Source organism: Phyllostomus discolor, chromosome 5 (genome assembly GCF_004126475.2).
Source record: "Phyllostomus discolor isolate MPI-MPIP mPhyDis1 chromosome 5, mPhyDis1.pri.v3, whole genome shotgun sequence".
Classification (NCBI taxonomy): Eukaryota; Metazoa; Chordata; class Mammalia; order Chiroptera; family Phyllostomidae; genus Phyllostomus; species Phyllostomus discolor.
The window spans coordinates 107,849,962-107,870,706 of record NC_040907.2 but is presented as its reverse complement, the minus strand read 5'-3'; the positions used below and the strand labels follow the sequence as shown (position 1 = coordinate 107,870,706).

The 20,745-nt window shown below is 42.5% G+C and overlaps 1 protein-coding gene across 3 annotated transcripts in view; it reads right to left on the bottom strand.

Moving 5' to 3' along the window:
- The window catches only part of TMEM273 (transmembrane protein 273), a 33,569-nt gene extending 13,992 nt beyond the window's left edge, over nt 1-19,577 (bottom strand). For all 3 annotated transcript variants that reach the window (XM_036026702.1, XM_036026699.1, XM_036026700.1), the window contains exon 1: nt 19,496-19,577. Coding sequence is in view for 2 of the 3 variants with exons in the window: in XM_036026699.1 (XP_035882592.1) it covers nt 19,496-19,565 (70 nt within the window). In the remaining variant the exon portion in view is untranslated. The remainder of the gene's footprint in view (nt 1-19,495) is intronic.
- Nucleotides 19,578-20,745: the final 1,168 nt, after the last annotated feature.

Genomic DNA, 20,745 nt, shown 5'->3' with positions numbered 1-20,745 from the left:
GTGGATGATGAGGCCCAATCCTGAAACTCAGATTCAAGCTTTCAGGCAAAGTCAGAAGCAGGAAGTACCATAAACCTTGTTTTCTTTAAAGGGAGCAGGTGACCTTGTTGGGAGGGTCATCCCAAACTTAGTTTCAAGAGAAGTCTGCCTCCCCAGCCCTGACCTTCTGGAGGGTGAACAATGGCTGAGGCACTTGCTCCCTAAACAAGCATTGACCACCTGTGTTGACCATGTTCAGTGCTGCCCAGGGTGCTATGTTGTATTGACATGCCACAGAAGACATCTTCTCTTTAGGTGACATGAGTGGGGAAGGGATCATCATGATGAAGCTTAGTATTTGTCTGGTGGCCTCACTTGGTGAGTGAATAAAGCTGGGGGATTCTGATGTAAAAGTACACAGCCTATTCTACTCAGAAGTCTGCTTGGAAATTTAGTGACTCTTTTCTGTGCTCGAGAATTCCTGCCTGCCCCCAACCTGTGGAGCCTGTCCACTTACACACACCATAGACATTCTTGTGCAGAACGTGATCCTAGTTTTGCTATTTCTCTAAAACCCTCACTGAGCTTTCTTGTTTCTTTACATAATTCTTTATATTAATCCTGCTGTTCCAGCAAGATTGAAAACCAATGAACAAAGCCTTATATTTCCCATGTACCTGAAATGAATTCACTAAACTAAGGGGCTGTGGCTGGGAGCTGACTTGCAGACCAATGCCTGAGAGTGAGAGCTGTACATGCTGCACACTCACCCTATCTCCTTTCCCAGCACCAGTCTGGCCATGCTCTTCCCCCACTGGACAGAAGGCAGGGCAATGGTGAGTGGTGCCGACTCACTAAGAGACAGCCTTTTCTCCCCCCCACCCCCCGTCACACACACACACAAACACACAACACTTTCCTGGCTCCCACCATTGCTCTCCATATGGAACATGTAGTATAAAACTTCATAGAAGCTCAAGATGAAACCTGGACAGAGAAAGAAGAAAGGACACAAAACAGAGTAAATAAGAAAAAGAGCCAGAAAGCCTGAGAGAGACACACATAAAGACACTCCAGGAAGCATGTCCACACAGGTACATCCAGGGGCTGTGCTGAAGCAGCTCAGCCTGCTGGCAGGAAGGTCAAGAAGGGAAAATGAGGAAAAATATCCAGTCAAATAGGGCCTGGTTGCCCGGCATCTTCCCTCAGTCCCACCTGCCAAATAATAGTCCTAAACTCTCAGCTCCTGTCCCTCTCTGGCAGGGAGTCCATGACTGGGGGTTCAATTCAGCCTGACTCCTCCCCCAACACAGGGTTGAGGCCTTAAATCACCACCATCCATGCTCCATCTGTGTCCACCAGAAGCCTTGGGCCAACCCTTATTCCCGGCCCCAAATTGGCTCTCAAGACCTGCCTGCCTCAGGTCCAGGGTCAGGAGCTAAGTGAGTGCACTCATGGGACCACTGTTCTGACAGCTGCAAGCAAACAAAACCTGGCACAAAACCATGTAGTGCACTCATATGGGCCATATTCTCTCCCAGGAATCCCTGCTAGTCAGTTCAGGCCACTTGGTGACAATGGCAGCAGTTCCCCTCCTGGGAGAGGAAAGTACCTCCATACAGCCCAGCCCGCTCCCTACACTCTGCCCCTCTGCCCTGAGCTCTAATGAGCTCCTGGATGAAGATCCATCCTGAGTATACCAGTCTGATGCCCCCACCCCTGCCTGCTGCCAAGGTCATGAGCTGTAGATTCCCTCCTGGGCTATGAACCCCCTAAACACTCCCAGATGCCCCTTTCCCCTGGCTCTGCACAGTGGCTGGAGGATTGATGGCCCTGGCAGGGCTGTCCTGTGAGTATAGCCAGGGGACTCTAAGTGCTCCCATGTTTGGATCTATGAGAGACCCAGGAAAAAGCCAGAAGCCACTACATTTGGAATTCTCTGGGTTCTCTTGCAAACAGGAAGATGGAGCATAGAATTTAGAGGACAGGCTCTCAAACCCAGGGGAGAGTCCAAGGGGGCTGAGCAAGGGCTGGTTGTCCCAAGGCTGGACTCCCGAGGCATGCAGGGGCCCTGCTATCCAGTAGATGCACAGGGCAGTAGTAGGCACAATGCTGGCCAAATCTGACTTGACTGTTGGCACTCCTTGGACTGGCCACACTGAGCCAGGTATAGAGGGCAGGAGCAGAGGTCCCTGCATGCTGCCCTTGCTGCTGCCTAGAACAGAACGTTGGGGGTTGCCTCTAGATGGGCTTGCCAAGGTTCTAGTGTAGCTTCACCCACATAGTGTCTGCATGTACCTAGGTTTCTCCCTGAACCAAGGAGCTCCCAGCAAGCACACACCTGAGGCTATACCTGCCCAGATGCGGGTTTCTTTTTATAAAGTGCACAAAGACACTTATGGCTCTAAGTCTAGGGTCTCTGCTTCCTCCTCGTGCCCATGTGGAAATTCTGTTGTCAGATAACATGATACTCTACCTTCCTTGCCAGCCCCTCTCTGCACCCCCTCCCACCTCAGTCCTGCAGAATGCAACCTGCTCTCTGCAAGTGGTTTCCGAAGAGGAAGAAGTGTCCTGCAAGAGTAAATGGCCCTGTGGCCAGACAGCTCCCTGGATCTGGTGCTGCTAGGATGGAGAGGGTAGCCAGCAGAGGAGAGCAGCAAGCAGGACTCTTTGGGATAGTGAACTGAAGACACAGTGTAACCTTGGCCTGTCTCAATTGAAATATGACCCTCTGAGAGCCCATCCCTGACATTGAGACCTCCCATGCTGTACACATCTGCTGGGCCCACCCTCAGTGGGGGTTGGCACTCTTCAGTACCCTTATTTTGGCATGATCAAGCTGTGTGCTTCTGGTGTAGGGCAGTCAGAGTACATGACACTCATGTAGATGTCATTCTATATGTATCTGAACTAAAAATAGGGAAAGGCTGCCCTGAGTATTTTTCAACTGATGCATGGCCATTTTCATCTTGGAACTTAAATATTGCAGAATGGCTTCTAACTTTAGATTTCATGAATTCCAATATTCTCAGCTAGAGGAAAGAGTTTCACATATCTAAGAGAGGCATCCATCATCTTCTAATTGAGTCCACACATAGAAATGAAGTACTTGAAGTGTGCTCTGAATGGCCATGGTGCCCAGGAGCAACTCAAGACTCCTGTCTCCCATGAAGGAGTCCAGAGAATGACAGGGAAGACCAGGTTTACACTAAAGAAAAAATCAGCATGTCATTGGTGATGTCTAACATCTTCCTGCAAACCTTGATCTCTACAAGCTAAAGAAAATCTGAATGGATATGTGGAGTGGACACTTGTGTGTGTGGCTTGCCCACCTCCCCTGACCCCTCAGCTGCTAGCAGCACCTGGGTTTTCCTTTGGGGAGTAACCTGCATGTGAGTCCCTCAGGGCTGGCTCCAGTATATTCCTGTGCCCCACACCTGAGTAATTAGCATATCCCTTCTTCCTGTCAGCAAGGGGCAGGCAAGTGATCCAATTCAGGTCAGTAAGTCTCAACTCTGGGACTTCAGGGAAAATATTGAGAAACAAAAGTGTTTCCCAAAATTGGTAATAGTAGAACTGAGGGTGGCCCACTGGGTGGAGGGAACCTGCTGAGACTGAAGACCCCCCAGAAGAGCATCAGGCTGAGACCAAGTCCTAAAGATAGTTTTTGAGCCCCTGAATGCAGCTGTGCCTAAAACACCTTTGAAAGGATCAGAAAAAGCCCCTTTCAGGCCCTCTTACCAGTGCTAGCTCTCTCTCTTTCCTTAAGTCTGTCAGGCATAATTAACTGTTGTTTCTCTGAGGCTCTATTTTCAGGACTGGGAAGATTACTAAAAGCATCCCCCCCTGCAGGTGTTTTAAAACTTATACAAATAAGGCATACCAGACTGGAGGGAGCACCTGGATCCTGAACCCAAAGGTAATGGCAAAACAAACTGAAGCCTGGACTATCAGCCTGAACCTTTCTGATTTACAACTAATTGCCATGACTACCCAGCTACAACTCCCTTCCCCTTTTTTGATAAAATAAAACTCATAGCCCCTACCCCTTAGGGCTGGTGCATTTCTCCACACCTAGCCCTTTCTTGGGAAAGTAAAAATAAAAGTTTGTTCTCTGCATTTTCTCTTCTTTGTGAATTTTTTCACAGCCCATGTCACCTACCACACTAACAACATCTTCTTAACTTTTCAGTCACCTCAGTAAGAAAACACCTTTATCTTAATCTTATCTGAGCCCAGTAACAGTCATCTGAAATCTGAAAAGTCCTGATGACTTATATGGCAGGTCCTTCATAGAGCATCTTTGGAAATCAGGTAGACAAGGTAGAAATAGGAGAGATAATGCTGGTCATAAATGAGAAGCTCATGGCAAAGCCTCCAATAACCTGACTAGGATCTGTAAGCTAAGCAGCTCATGCTCCTCCGTGCCTTGGTATATGTTGCTCTCTTTGATGCAAAGCCTTCCTTGTCCCTGTGGAAAGTTCTTATTATCCTTGAAGACTTATCACAAAGCAGCTTCCTCTAAAAGTTGCCTTGTTCTCTATTGATCCAGGATCACCTCCTACCACCTTGTCACACCTTTGTCGCTGACCATTGTAGCATGGAGAACACACTTCAGAGATCTCAGGGTGAGCTGTTTCACCTAGGGCCTGGATGACACAGGAAACTCCTTGGAACTTAGCTTCCCCTCCTAAGAGATGCAAAGAGAAGGTGGAAGGGAAAAACCCTGAAATGATTGAGAAGTTACCCCCAAACAATTGAGCGTTACACCAGAAGTGGCTTGAGGTGATAAGATCAAGGTTCTAGTACTGAGTGATAAGGGAGGTCAGGAAGAAAGTAAAGTTTAGCCACAGAGAAATGAATTGAGTGACAACATTGTTCCTGAAACTCTGAGAGTGGGAGCACTCATAAAATACTCATTCAATTGTGTGGAACATACAAGAAACCCTCACACAACTGTATGGAACACATATAACACACCCATGCAACTGTATGGAACACACATGTAAAACCCATGCAACTGTGTGGGGCACACACGGGACACTCATGACTGATACTGCTATGGATGCCTCTATCTTCTCCACTTGAGGCCACAGATTAAACATCACAGTCAGGACCCCAGTGGGAGTGAGAACTGGAAGGATAATTGGAGTGCAGTGTGAAAAGGGACAGTCCAATTATGCTTCATGCCACAGTTGATTCCTGGACCTCACTTTTTTCATCTGAAAATGGGAATGTAAGACTCTGACATACAGAAATGACTCACCAAGATAATTCCTTTCTTTCTGCCCATTTGTTCCTAGCTTCTCTATAACCTAAGCTGACCTTGTGGTGGAGGGGGCAGGCAGGGATCCCAGAAGTGCACAAGGGCTGTTTCTCTCATTTGTTCTGGTGTGGGTGCTGTGAGTGCTGACAGCCATGTTTCTTCCTCAGAGCTCATAGATGGGTCCACTTCTCAGAAAAGCAATGTCAGTGGCCCTGGCCATTCCTATGCTCCATTAGGCTCTTTGGTGTGGGAAATTAAGCACATTAAGTCCAAATGTGGAAAGGAGGTTATAGTTCACTCTAGGGCAGAATGCTAAGTAGGGCTGGGTCATGCAGTGCTACTGCTCCCAGCAGTTACTGGGTTTGAAATGGGGTCTAGGGCCTTCCTTTTATGTGGCTAGGACTTGCAGAAACCACAGGCTCCCTCTTTGGAAGCATAAAAACCACCTGAAATTGTTCTTTCTCAATATCCTCTTCAAGTCTTATTAAAGAGACTGCAGCTGCCAAACTTCAAACAACCAGGGAATCCCATGCCACCATTGGTATTCCTTTCTTCTTCTGAAAGCACCTAGACTTGAGGCAGAACTCACAGCTGCCAGAGCTATACAGTTTTGAGAGATGGAAAACAAAAGAAAACAAAGGAGAGAGGAGAGCACAGCACAGATGCTCCAAGGGGAATGGGTGGTGGGGTCTTGGGACGTGTCCTTGGTTGCCATGGATCCCCATCAATGGCCAAAGGGGCACAATGAATAAGCCAGAGCACGCCCTCCCCACCTAGCTCAGTACTACTTGGCCGTGGCCAGCAGCAACCAGAATGCCCAGAAAATGGGTGGCAAGTAAGGAATGACACACATGGGACCCCTGTTAACACATGGAAATACATGGCTGCATTACCAGGAGGACCAAGAGGGACCTAACCCAGCCCAAGGGAGTCAGAGAAGGTCACCTGGAGTGTTGTTTAAATTCAAAATAAAAGGAGAAATGGATCTGGTGAAGACGCTGGAGGAAGACTCTGGTGAAGCCACAGAAGCAGAGGAGAGAATGGGGACAGGCAGTGAAGGTACCCAGGCAGAGGAAGAGGCACCAGCAAAGGCCAAGAGGCCTGAGGGAGTACATGGGCTTCAGCATAAATAAGGCAGCTCAGTGGGTCAGAGGAGCTAGGGGACATGGATAAATTGAGGCTCTTGGGGCTTTTCAGAGAAGAGAGAGGACTTGTCAGCCAGGACATGGCCACCCTGGTGAGGAACTGGACACAGGAAGCTATTGAGGGCCACCAGGAAGATACAGAGGCTGAACTGAGGCTATGAAACACAAGGGGAAATGCCTCCAGCTTCCAGAAAGAGCATCATAATTAGTAGGAAAATAGTAATGGTGGGTGATCAGGTGGTATAAAAATGTGTGCCTACTTTGTTTTTCCTGAACAATCATTGCTAATTAATTCTTAAATATTCACATGATGGAATGAAAATAGTCAGCCACAGAAGCCAAACTAATTAATGCTTTTCCAGGTTAATGGAAGGGGTGGAGGCAGGGAGCTGGCTTCAGCCCCATGTAGAGCCAGGGCACTCCAGGCCCAAGAAGTGCTCCCAAAGGGATGTGTGCAGTGTTCCAGGTCCATGTTGGCTAGTACCAGGAGGTAATGACATGAAAATGTTGTCATACCTGGCAGAAGAGCTCACGTGCTAAACCTGGTTGGGGAGCTGCTAAACACTTGAGGGAGCCAGAGGTACTGGAACCTTGAGATTACCCTGGTGAAATGGGAGGTAATGCAGGAATCACTAGGCCAGCAGGCCCACAGCAGAATACCCAGCTAACCCTGCTCCATCTTGATTCCATCTGTGGAGGCATGAAACCTTCCCATAAGCCCACTGTGGATGGGAAGGACTGAATCTTGTTATCAAAGCATCTGAGTCCTCATCTGACATTATTTAGCCAGACATGACAAGGCTCCCAGCTCTGTGGCCCTTCTGCAATGGGCTGACTACAAGAAGCTGCCCAGCCACACACATAGTGCATCTGTGAACCCCCTAAAGGTGTGTGGGCACAAACTCAGGTGTCTTCCACAAGCACTCACAAACCTGCTGGAAATGGGGTCCTGAGATTTCCTGGGGCCATGGGAGATGTGGAGAGCAGAGCATGCCAGAGGCAGTTCTGAGGATGTGGTCATATCAGAAAGGAGATAGACCTCCCCATCAAGGGTCCAGGTATCTGATGTTGGGACAAGCTGCAGAGCCAAGCAGAGGCCTCTGTAAGGCTGCATGACTCCAGGAGGGGGCGGTCTACCCACTTAACATTAGGGCTTCAGACTGAAGAAGGCCTGTTTTCCAGAGAGCAGGCAGAGGGATGCTGGAAACAGTGCAGAATAGCTAATTAATGCTGGTGAAGCATTGTGGATGGGAAAGCACTGGATAACCACTAAGTGGTGGGGTTATTATTATTCATGTAATATTCATACTGTGCTCTTCAGCCTCTGAGAAGCTTCATTCAGGGGTCCCCCAGGACCTGGCAGGAAGCATGTGCACAGGGGCGGGGCTGTGGGAAGACAGCTGGCATGGCCCACAAAAAAGGGGCTATGACACTGCAGAGGGAGCAGAGACACCAGCCAATACAAGAGCCCTGGACCTTGGCAACACAGAGCCATCTGCCTTTATCTACCAGGAGAGGTTCCCTGAGCCCTGCTGTGGGCTAGGGTGTGCCCAGTGTTCCCATCATAGTTATCTACTTTAAGGCAGTTTTTAACATTTGCAGAGCCCAGGGCATGCCACATATCTAAATATTTAAAAGTTCTAAATCAAACCGTACACAGGGCCCTGCTCACTTCCCTCCCAGGGTCCTGCAATCCACACCCTAAGGGTCACTTTTCTCAGGGAGAAGCTCAGCTCTGCCAAAGCCTCAAGTACTGGCAGGGTCTTCTGGACAGAGGAGGAGGATACTGGGCCTCCTGGAATGACTAGGCCTTCCAGTACTGGGAATGGGATCTGGCCCAGTCAGACTACTAGCAGGTCCTCCTTCCCAGCAACTAGTTACCCAGAAGCTGGGTCTACCTAGGAATTCTTGTTGGTCATTGAAATGACAACTCTCCCTCCCTCACTCTTTAATTTCGTTGGCCCTGAGCAAACTGTGGCACCACACTCACCTTGAGCTGCCCAGTATACACACAAGTCCCTTTCTCTTACATACATACATAGTGCTGATCCAGTTCCTGAACTTCCTAAAGATTTTCTGGCAAGGCTCACAGGAAAAAAATGTCTTTGTGTTCGGATGTATGTGTGTGATATGGGGGCCCCTAAGATCAGGGCAGGGTCAGGGCTCTCTCCCTCGGGACCAGAATCCACAATTCACCAGGAAGCCCCAGCAGATAATGTGCCCTCTCAGGGTCACACACCTGAATTGGAGGGCTCTGAAATTTGAACCTGGGTCAGCCTGGCTCCACAGAAGTGTCTCACACAAGAACACAAGGCAGACAGTGGCTCCAAGCTGACTACAGTTTCATAATGTGTCATGTGTGGCTCACTTGAAGCTTAGGAGGGTCTCTGTTCTTTGTTCTCCAAGGTTACCTCAGAGACCCTCTCTGAGTGTCTCCAGAGCTTTCCCTGAGTCAGTTTAGCTGCCCTGTTCAACATCGTCTTCTGGGGAGCTAAACATGGGCTGGCCAAACATTATGACGGACATCACATCTCAGCCACATCCCTGGACCTCAGGGCACATGCTGCTTCCAGTGGAGAAGCTGGAGGGAGCTGTGCCCTGCAGCCTCAGAAGCTAGCATTGCCCTTGTTGGCATCGTCCTCATCAAATCCAGCTTGTCTTCTTCTGCCTACAAAATCTCCCCGCTGACAGCCACCTGCTACTTGCAGTTAGGGGTCCTCCCTCCGAGGCTGCTTAATGCCCTTCAGGGGAAGACCTGCCCTCCTCCACATTGCTCATTAGACCCTCCTCCACTAGTCCCTACCTTTCAGCCCCATGTCCCATTCCCCTCCACTCCATGCTGGCCTCAACCCCATCCCTCTTGTCCCAACCAGATTTGCTCCTAAAGACTGGCTTCTGGAAGCTGAGGTTCCCTTTCATGCACTAATCAACTCACAAACAAGTGCCAATTACTGAGTATAGCTAAAATGCTGGCTTAGCAAAACCAGATTCCTGCCAATAAAGGCAACAATACCAGAGGAACAAGACACCAAACAGACATGCATGAGAACAAATCTGCTATTAGGATTGTAAGATAGCATCTCTGGAGCCCTGGCAAAGGGGCAGCACACATTCCACACAGGGGTCATGACATGAGGAGGCCTTGAGACTGGACAGGAACTTGGACATTGGTAGGGCTGGGGAGCTGGAACATTGGGTGGGCCATGTGACAGGCCTGGGGAACCCATAGACAAAGTAAACACTTTGGTCTGTCCTGGTAGCAGTGGAAAGCTGCTGAAAGATTGAAAGTAGGCAGAGGCATAATCAGTTTGATCTCAACAAAATTTCTCTTTCAGGAAGCCCTTCCAGATACCATAGTTTGGATTAAGTACTCCTCCTCTGTTTTTCTCCATGTTTCATTCATCTCAGCACTTAACATACCATATTGCAACTGTCCTCCTAACAGACTGTCAACTCTTTCAGCTTGGGGCCTGACTCACTTATTTTTGTGTCCCAGAAACACCTGGTGAAAATCAATATTTGCTTAACATAACAGAAAACCCTTGTGTCCATATGTCCCAGTCCTCTGGAATAGTCCCCAGCTCCAGACCCTTCACCATTACCCCTGGATACCAACTCCTTGACAACATGGCCTGAGGGTCTATATAGGCTCATATAGGTCTCTGAGCTGGGAACGGGCAAATTCCAGACAGAAATCCCCTAGCTGCTCATCTGTTTCATTCAGACACACAGGGGAGAGTGAGCCCTGTTCATCTTACTGAGAACCATTAGCTTGTTATTTTGTGGGATACAATTTAATAAAATAAGCAGTTCTGGCAATTCTAGTGGATCAATGAGTGTCTGGGTGTGACAGAGATATGTACAGTGACTTTAAATAAGAAGCACATGTGGTCTAATTTGGAAATGAGTGAGAAGTCTTTGGATTTGTGACAACCAGGTCAGCTCTGGCTTCTCAGCCTCTCACCTGTGGCTCCATCCAGGGTGTAAGTACCACAGGTATTTCCTGACAGGTACTCTCCCAGGGTTGCTCCTCCTGCCTTCACCTCATGGGGCATTTTCTCCCCTTCAGGAGCCTCTAGGATCAGGTATGTGTGTTCACCAGATGTTACATAGCCCAAACCCCTCCCCAAAGAACATTCCCCCAAATCACCTGTGTCCCCAGGCTTTTAACAATTCATTTCAGGGAGAAATGGGAATAAGCTTACTTTTCACTAACTCTTTCACCAAGTATAGCTAAACTTCTATTATAAAATTAAAAACCAACCTAAGAAGCTCCTGAAAGATGGAGAGACAAAGCAAACTGATTGAGGATATTCGGAGCCCTGGTGGAGACAATGATCCTGATGTCAGGGTGTGGCTTAGGAGTTGGTGTCTGTCACACCTCATAAAAATATGAGTCAGTGAATAGACTTCCATTCTCCTCTAAGATTTCTAAATTGTGTGTGACAGTTAAAGTTAAAAATGATAATATGTATGATCTAGTTCCCAATATACATAGAAGAAATATTTTAACAGAGTAAAGGGACATAGAGGCACAATTTCTACATTTCCCTTGAACTGTTAAAATGTTGACACCAGTAGACTGTGATACATTGTGTGTATACAATGTGATATAGAAACCACTATAAAAGCTATGAAAAGCAATACACTCAGAAACACTACAGAAAAATAAAAATGAAATTCTAAAAATGGTTCTTGCAATGCACAGGAAGGTAGGAAAAAAGGAAATGACAAAGAACAAACAGAAATCAAAACAGAAATTGGCAGACTAAAAGCTCTTTTATATCAATAACTACATTAAATGTAAGTTACATAAACTTGCCAAATAAAAAACAAATTTTCAAACTCAGTTTAAAAAACAACTAAACTATATGCTGTTTGTAAGAAACTCATTCCAAATATAACACAGGTGGATTAAAAGAAAAATTATAGAAAAATAAATGCTATGCAATCACTAATTTAAAGAAAGAGTGGCTATACTAATATCAGTAAAATTTCAGAGCAAATAAAGTTATCAGAGCCAGTGATATGATATGATATGATATGATATTATGATATGTCAATTCACCAAATAGACATAGTAATCTTAAATGTCTATATATCAAACAATAGCTGCAAAATATGTAAAATAAAAACTGGTAAAACTGAAAGAAAAAATAGGCAAATTTATGATTATAGTTGAAGGCTTCAACAGCCTTATTAATAATTAATGGAACACTAGATAGAAAATCAGTAATGATATTTAAAAATTCAACCATACCATCAAGTAACAGGACCCAACACTAACAGAATACATATTCTCTTTAAACACTCATATTAGTTATATTAAAATAGACTATACTCTGGGTCAAACCTGAACAAATTGGGAAGAATTTAAATCATACAAAGTATGTTCTCTGATCATAATTGACTCAACTGGAAATAAATAATAGAAAGATAACAGAAAAATTTCCAAACACTGGGAAACTGACGATACTACTGAATAATCCACAGGTCAAAAGGAAGTCCTAAGGGAGATTAAAACTGAATAAAAATTAAAACATACATATGAAAATTTGTGAGACATAACTAAAGCAGTGCTGAGAGGGCAATTTATAGCACTAAATATTCCCTTTTTACATTAGAAAATAGGAAAATCTTAAATTAATAATCTAATATCCCACTTGAAGAAACCAGAAGAATATCAAAATAAAGCCAGAGTAAGCAGAAGAAAGTAAATAGTAAAACAAGAGCAGAAATCATGAGATTGAAGAGAAAATCAGTGAAACAAAAAATTGGTTCTTTAAAAATACTGATGGAATTGACAGACCTCTAGTAAGACTGACAAAAGGAAAAGAGATAAAAAAAAAAAACCCAATTATCAATATCAGACGTAAAATAGGGATATCACCACAGAGCATGCACACATCCAAAATGATAATAAAAACTATTATGAACAATTCTAAGTATAAAAACGTTATGGCTTAGATAAAATGAACCAATTCCTCAAAAATTACAAACTATAACAACTCACCCAATATGAAATAGTTTGAATTAAGAAAATTGAATTTATAATCTATAAACTCTTCCAAAAGAAATCTGAAGTCGCAGATAGCTTCATGGGAGAATTCTAAAGTTAACACCAACACTACACTATCCCATCCAGAAAATAGAGGAGGAGGGAATACCCTTTCATTCATTTTATGAAGCCAGCATTACCATGATCTTTAAACCAGACAAAAACAATGCAAAGAAAAAGAAACTGCAGACCATATCTTCCATGAATATAGATTCAAAATCCTTACCAAAATGGTATCAAATAGAATTCAGCAAGATAAAATAATTATATATCATGATCAAACAGAATCTATTCAAGGATGCAAGACTGGTTCAATGTTCAAAAATCCATCAGTGCAATCTACTATATTAACGAACTAAGAAAGGAAAAAATCACATGATTATATTGTCAGGTAGAAAAGGCATTGACAAAACTCTTATCCATTCATGACAAAAAACTCTCAGAAAACTAGGAATAGAGGGAAACTTCTTCAACTTCTACAAAAAAATTCTACAGCTAGCATCAGACTTAATCATGAGAAACAAGATGCTTTCTCACTAACATCAAGAACAAGGCAAAGATATCTGCCATCATCATGCCTCTTAAACATAGTGCTGGAAGCTCCTGCCAACCCAAAAGTTAAGAAAAGGAAAGAAAAGGCATGCCATTTATAAAGGAAGAAATACAACTGTCCCTAGTTGCAGGTGACATCATAATCCATGTAGAAAACTCCAAGGCATCTAAAAAATAACTTAAAACTAAAAACTCTACAAGGCTGATAATAAAAATGTAAAAGAAGCTTAATAGCAGTACAATTCACAATAGCCAACAGTTGGAAACATCCTAAGTGCCTATCAATAGATGAATGGATTAAAAAACTGTGATTCATTTACACAATGGAATACTGCTCAGCAGAATAAAAAGAGGGAACTCCCACATTTTGCAATAACATGGATAGAATGAGACCATTATGCTAAGTGAAATAAGCCTTGGTGGTGAAAGGCAAATACCATGTGATCTCATTTATAATAGGAATCCAATCAACAAAATAAACTAATGAGCAAAAGAGAACCAGAGTCATAGAATCATGGAACAGACTGACAGCAGCAAGAGGGGAGGAGGGAAATTGGAACTGTATGAAAGAGGGGGAAGGGATTAGCTGAAAAACATATATAAAGGACCCATGATCATGGACAACAACCTGGAGATTGACTATGGAAGTAGGGGGCAGGCTGGATAAAGAGGGGAAATAGGGGAAAATTGGAACAAGTGCACCAACATAAAAAATAATAAAAGATAAATCAAATAGGAATTACTCTGTCATCTTGGAACTTATACACCTACACAAATCAAGATTCTGTGGAATTCGCAAATGAATAGACATATACATCGATGAAAAGCAAAGATAACCCAGAAATAGTCCACACAAGTATGACCACCTGATTTTTGACCAGGGGCCAAAATCAATTCAAAAGAGGAAAGACAATTTTCAACCAATCAAGCTGGAGCAATTGGATATTTATATAGCAAAAAAAAGTACCTTGACTTGAATTCACAAAGGAACTTAAAGTGGATAATAGATTTAAATGCAAAATATAAAACTATATAACTTTTAGGAAAAATAAAATAAAATGTTGGACAGTTGGGGCTTGGTGAAAATTTCTGAGATAAGATATCAAAAGCATGATCCATAAAAATAGCATTAATTTAGAAAATTAAAGTTAAATACTTTTGTTCTGTGAAAGACCCTATAAAGAGAAAGAAAAGTCAAGCCAAGAGACTGGGAGAAAATATTTTCAGGTTACATATTTGACTAAGGACTCACGCAGAAGATATTAAGAACTCTTAAAATTCAACAGCAAGAGAAAAATATAAGCAATCCAATTAGAAAATGAGCAAAAGCCATGAGGAGAAGTCTTGCTTTATTGGGAAACTTCTCCTTGTCTTCCTGGGTTCCAGTGTTTTGTTTTGTTTGTTTGTTTTTTACCTTTTACCGAGTTTCTGAAAAACCCTGGCATACTAGTTTTCTTTGGTTATGTGGCAATTTGTCACACAGGGAAAAAAATAATTATACATCAAGAATATTTTCTCACTGGAACCCCCAACCCACAGGATTCTGAACCATTGTCTTGGCAGGGATCAGAAACAGGAAAAGCTGTCAGGGAGGATTTTTACAAAGATCTCAGGGACAAGGAGTCAAGGAATAAAGTGATAACTTTGACCTGTAAGATAAAAACGAATTTAGTTCTCTTTGCCTGGGCCTCTGTTGTCTTTTCATTATAAGTTAAGAGAAGGGATCAGACTCTGTTCCCTTCAACAACTCTGGCTCCTTTAATGAAGAATGTTTTAGGCAGGCCCTGGCTGGCGGAGCTCAGTGGATTGAGCGTGGACTGTGAACTAAAGTGTCGCAGGTTCAATTCCCAGTCAGGGTACATGCCTGGGTTGCAGGCCATGACCCCCAGCAGCCGCACAATGGTGTTTCTCTCTCTCTCTCTCTCTTTCTCCCTCCATTCCCTCTCTAAAAATAAATAAATAATTTTTTTTAAAAAAAGAATGTTTTAGGCAACTAGAATGTAATTAAAGTGATATTGTATTTCTTTTATTAACATAATTATAGTAATACATAGATTTCAGCAGGTGCTTTCCAACGGAATTAAAATGGAGACAGATGGCTGACATTTTGGTTGGAATTAAAATCAATAGGAATATTTTACATGTCAGCTTCTTTTTTAAAAAAGGTGCAAACCTCTAATAAGATGTCTAGAAACTTCACCAGATATTTTTAGTAATTATTTTAGAGCAATATTTCAGCAAAATTTAAAAATATTGATTGGTCAATAATTAAGTGGCAAAATATTTACTTAGAATTATAAGTAAACCCAAACCTAATCCCAAACCTAGCTGTATTATTATTATTATTATTAGTAGTAGTAGTAGTAGTAGTGATATTAGTATTATTTCAAAAGTCATCAGCCTTAGATATCCTATAGCTCCAAATGTGAAAACCTGAGAAGGACACAAGGTCAGTTATGCAGTTTTCTGGTGGGGAATGGATAACTAGAATCTAATCATTAATATATCATGCAAACCACCAAATGTTTTATGAAAAATATTCTGTGAAAGAAAAGGGATGGAAGCTTCTAAAAGATCAATGTCATAAAAGAAAAGGGCTATGGAGATGTTCCAGATTAGACATGGTTACCAAATGCAGTACCTCATTCTCCTCTGGCTTTTTTGTTAACTAAAGTATAGTCAAAGCTGCAAAAGGCATTGTTAGGTCAACTCTGAAAATATTGGACAATGATAGACTATGTAAATGTAGCTTATCAATGTTAGATTTCCTGAAGCTGAAAGCAGTACTGTGGTTATATGAGAGGTTATCTCTAGAGAAATGCACACTAATGTATTTAGGGGTTAAAAAAAACTTGTAGTATACAACTTACTTTCAAATAGCTCAGAAAAAAAGCTATCTCTCTCTGATAAATTTGATTGTATCACATTTAGAGACTTCTGCAGAGCAAATGATGCCAGAAAGATAAAAGATAACATACTGAGAGAAAAATATTTGCAAATATTTGCAACACATTGACACAAATAATTAATATACAGAAAAAATGTTCAAATGACCAAAGCCAAATGTAACTAACATAAAATTTACAGGAAAAAATCTGTCTATCTGATAAATATAGGAAAAATGGTTATTCTCATTAGTAATCAGGAACCCATAACCTAAAAACTTGGCAATAATATTTTATAATTCTCCAATTGGCAAAACATGAGATGTTTGATAACATCAAGTGTCACTGAATCTGCAGGGAGACAGATATGTCAGACCTCACTGATGGAAAGAAATTTGGCAATGTCCAATAAAAGGAGATCATGCACTCCCAAGACACAGCAACTTCTCTTGCAGGTGTGTCTCCTAGAAACACAGCTGCACCTTAGTTCCAGGAGCAGCACTGGCAATCATTCCAAAAGCTAGAAAGTTCATCGCAGCATTACTCACTTGCAGTCATGTGAAAAGCTAGAAACAACAAAAATTCCAATAGTACTATAAAGGGTAACTAAATTATAGATAGTGTTTCCACAGAATATCTAGAGGCAGTTGCAAATGCATATGTCTCATTCATAGCATCAGAATGAATAGGTGGGTAATGCAGTATGTTGAGTGTGTGATGGTGGCATTCAGGCCAAGTCTTTAACACTGAGAAAGTGACACAGGAAGGAAGTGCTGCCAAAGCTAGTGCTATTTCCTCTGGAAAAGGGGGGAGGAAAACAAGAGAAACGAGGGAAGCCCAAAGAGCTTCAGCTCCTTCTCTGGTGTCATTTCTTTTATGAATATGTCAATTTATCACCTACACACTTTAAAATTACATATATCTTGAAAACATCCAAATTTTTAAATGTGTTAATTATGGTGTTGGTTCTGTGAATGTTTGTTACACTGATGTCAGTTTTAAAAATATTTTTAGAATATTCAAAAACTGGTCTTTCAAAACTCTCCAATTACTTGGTGTATGGGGTCCCATGAGAGCCTGGACATCACGGGGGTGACAGACAGATGTGCTCCTCTCCCTGCTGTGTCCCCAAAAGCCCTCTTACACACAGCTCTCACATATACCCTGGAGGGAACGGCCTGGCCTGGTCAACCTCCTTCACAGGCTGTTCATTAATAAGTTGTACCAGATAATCCAATCCTCTAGGTCCCTTTCACCAGTCCCTAAAGGGTAAACCCTTTTGCTTAGTGCTTTCAATAGGCTGTCGTGTTATTATTTTGTTCATTGAAATTTATTTATTATAATTAAGAATATATATGATCACTATGAAAAATTTCAATACAGAGAAACTAAAAAAATACCTCATAACCCTATTTTCTAAAAATACTAAAGGATACGATTAACCATTTGGTAGAGTTTTGTCCAGTCAATTTTGGGATAGGTAAGCAAACATATGCAAAATATAACCACAGAATTATAACTTAATAAGTGTCACTTTGTTACTCCTCTTCTGTCCATGTTTGTTCTGAGAAAGTTGTGTTTTTCATTTAAACATACTGGATATTGTTTGAAACCTTAGAACACAATTGATTTAGCCAGAGTCCTACTGATAATCACTGGTTTCTGATTTTCACTGTGGTCAGCAGTGCTAAATAGCATCCTATTAAATATTTTGAAGAGCTTTTACCCTATTGTTTCATTATGATAAACCCTGAAGTTGGAATTTCTGGGTACAAGCTTGTGAACAGTTCATATTTTGATACATATTGCCAAATTGCTTTCTGGGAAGATTGGATCAATAGTTTCCCCCATATCTCGTAGTGTGTGCTCACCTCATGTTAGATACTGGCTGTCTGCTTTAAACATGGGAAGAGATTGAATTCTCTTACAGCCCTGTGAGGTGAGTACTATTATTATCCCCAAGTTACAGAGGAGGAAACTGCACATAAAACAGATGAATAACCAGCCCCATTCTTTGAGCTGGTAATAGTGGGGCAAGGGTTATCATTTAGGGAATTTAGGGCAGAGGTTCAATCTTAACCAATACTGTCTCTACTAATAGTTTCCAAAAGCACTAACTAGCTGGAATACCTTGGCCAAGTCTTAAAATCTCATCCATAAAATGCAGGTAAGAATGGGACCTCTTCCACAGAGGTGTTGTGGGGACTGAATGAGCCCATGGAAAGTATTTGACAGAGAATGCAGTTTAGCAGACTACAGAAGCACTCACAAATTTTAAGTGTTTTCATTTCTTCTATTATTTGTGATCCTGAGCATTTTAAAGGCCTACTGTTGGTTAGTAATTCTCCAACAAAGTACTTGTTCATATAATCTGTATATTTTCCATTGAGTTTCTTAGATATAACTTCCCTTTCCTGCCCACCCCGCCCAGAACAGATTATCTAAATAGGTCAAAAGCAGAAACAAGGGTTAGAACTTCTGCAACTTTCTGCCACTTTACTGAGCACACTTTGCATGAGCTGCCCTGCTCTCTGGTTCTCACCATCCTCTCGTTGCCACTGTCAGAGATCATATCCACATGTAAACATATATGTACCATGTCTGTCTGCCTGTCTTTGTTTTCAGCTGGGCTTGTTACGGGATTCAGAGTCCTGTCCATGGGAGTAACTTTGCTATGTCCAGGATAAAGGCTATTTCTCCAGAGACAGAAGATTAAATTTAGAGACCAACTGCTTGCCTTTCAATCTTACCCCATTGCAAGTTCTGGAAAAGAGCATCTTTGTGTGTCTGAGGGATGTCCATTGCCTTATCAAGAAATAACAGTTGATGTAAGAGATAATTTTGCGAAGTTGCATGGTTCTTTCCTTCTCTGTCTGTCTCTATCGATACATTTTTTTCTGTTTTCTTTTTTTTTTTTTTGACGAATGTTTCTAACCATCACTCTGTGTCTCTTGGTGTCTTCCTCTCTGTTTCTCTGACCTTATATTTCTCCCACTATATCTGACTGTGCTTTTTCATTAATCCTTTCTTTCTCTCTTGTTCCTTCTTTTGATGCGCAGAATTAAAGAGGACTTTAAAAAACAAAGACACCTCTGGATTAAGTAGGGCTTACTTTATGACTGATTCACCATTAACTGCAGAGAAACATCTACATACCAACATTTTCTCATTTTATGTAATGATTTTGATTTAACTTAGTTAAATTTAACTTAATTTTCACTCTATCCTAAAATATAAACATTATTATCACTCATTTTATTGCTTCAGAAACTGACACTCAAAGAATCTAAGAAGCTTGCTGTAGTTTGCCAGCAAAGGAGCCAGGTTTAAAGCCACATGTGTCTAGGTCCCAAGCCCAAAGCTCTCTGTTACATGACCCTTTCCTGTTCTTCCTGGCCCAGACCATGTGTAAGTTATGGTGGGAATGAAACAGACAAAAGCATTATTCACTGTCCAGCCAAAGTGAGAGAAACCATCTGTCCCCAGAGATACAATCATGCTTTAGGGACTGAATTACAATGGACAACTGCTCACTCAGTTTTCCACTCATCGTGGCACCCCTGCCACAAAAGAGTAAAAAGTCCACCCCCGTTCCACATGCCTCACTTACCCAGGAGAAAGAGGAGGGCTGTCAGCATGCTGGCTGATGAGCCCATGCTGACTTGCTCCTGGCTCCTCATAGAACAGGCATTGGCAGGCTGTGTGACCTGAGGCTCCTGAGGACAGATACAAGCCCCACGTGATGGGGAGGCAGGAAGCCACTGCCACAACCTCATGTTTCTTAGTTCCTCTCAACTCTGCCTTACAGCAGGGCTGAAGGAAGGCCTTTTCATCCTAGCCTCTGCCAGGTGGCAGAATGTTGTGGCCTACAAGTAGGACTCACTGTGACATACTGGGTGCTAGTTTTTACCCATTACTGTCTCCTGCAATCCTCTCACTTCGCACCGAAAAGAAGCACAGTTGGAGATTCTTGCCTGAAGACCCAGGCTAGTAAGCTCAGGGAGGATGGGGGCAACGCTGCTTGCCTGGATCTCAAGCTCCTGCTGTGGTCCCCACAACCTAGGGCCGAGTTAGAAAGCACCCCTCTCTGATCCAAAGCACAGCCCAGTCACTATGTTTGTGCCATGAATCCCTCAGTGTCTGAGGATACCTATGACTCTTTTCTCAGAGCAATGTTTTTAAATGCCCAAATTAAAGTATGTAAGGATTATTAAAAAACAGTTATTTTGAAATGGCACTTATCAAAAATTTAGAAAACAGACTAATGATATAGAAATATATGTGCTTCTTTATCCACACAGTAAATAACAAGAATCTAGTGGCAGGCAAAATAACTACCACAACTCCGACATTGTGATGAATGTGAACATATTTAAAGAGATGTGTTATAGCTAGAATGTGTATGAAAATATTCACAATACCTACTACTGGTAATAATAAAGTTACTCAGGTGGTAATGTCATTGTGGTTAGGCTGCACTAACATCAGAAGAAAAGCTCACTTTCTATTAGAGGTTAGAGGACAGAGACATGACTTTTTCCATCCAAGGCCAAGCACCCAGCCCTGGGGTAACTTTGTCAACACAGGCTCAACCCACATATTTGGGGCTACATGTTTCTGTACTTTTTTGACACCTACTTGACTGTCAAGTCACCAACTCAAGTGTGCAAGGAATGTCACTTTTTAAAATGTAAATCAACTTAATGACAATTGTTGAGCCCCATCCAAGTGAGCTGGTAGAAATTAAAGTCTTTTCATTCTTGGGCTCCCTCAGCCAAATTCCTAACACAGCCAGCTCCCTGAGCACTCCCCACTGTGCCAGGCATGTTTAGAGATATTATAAATATGACATTTTTGACC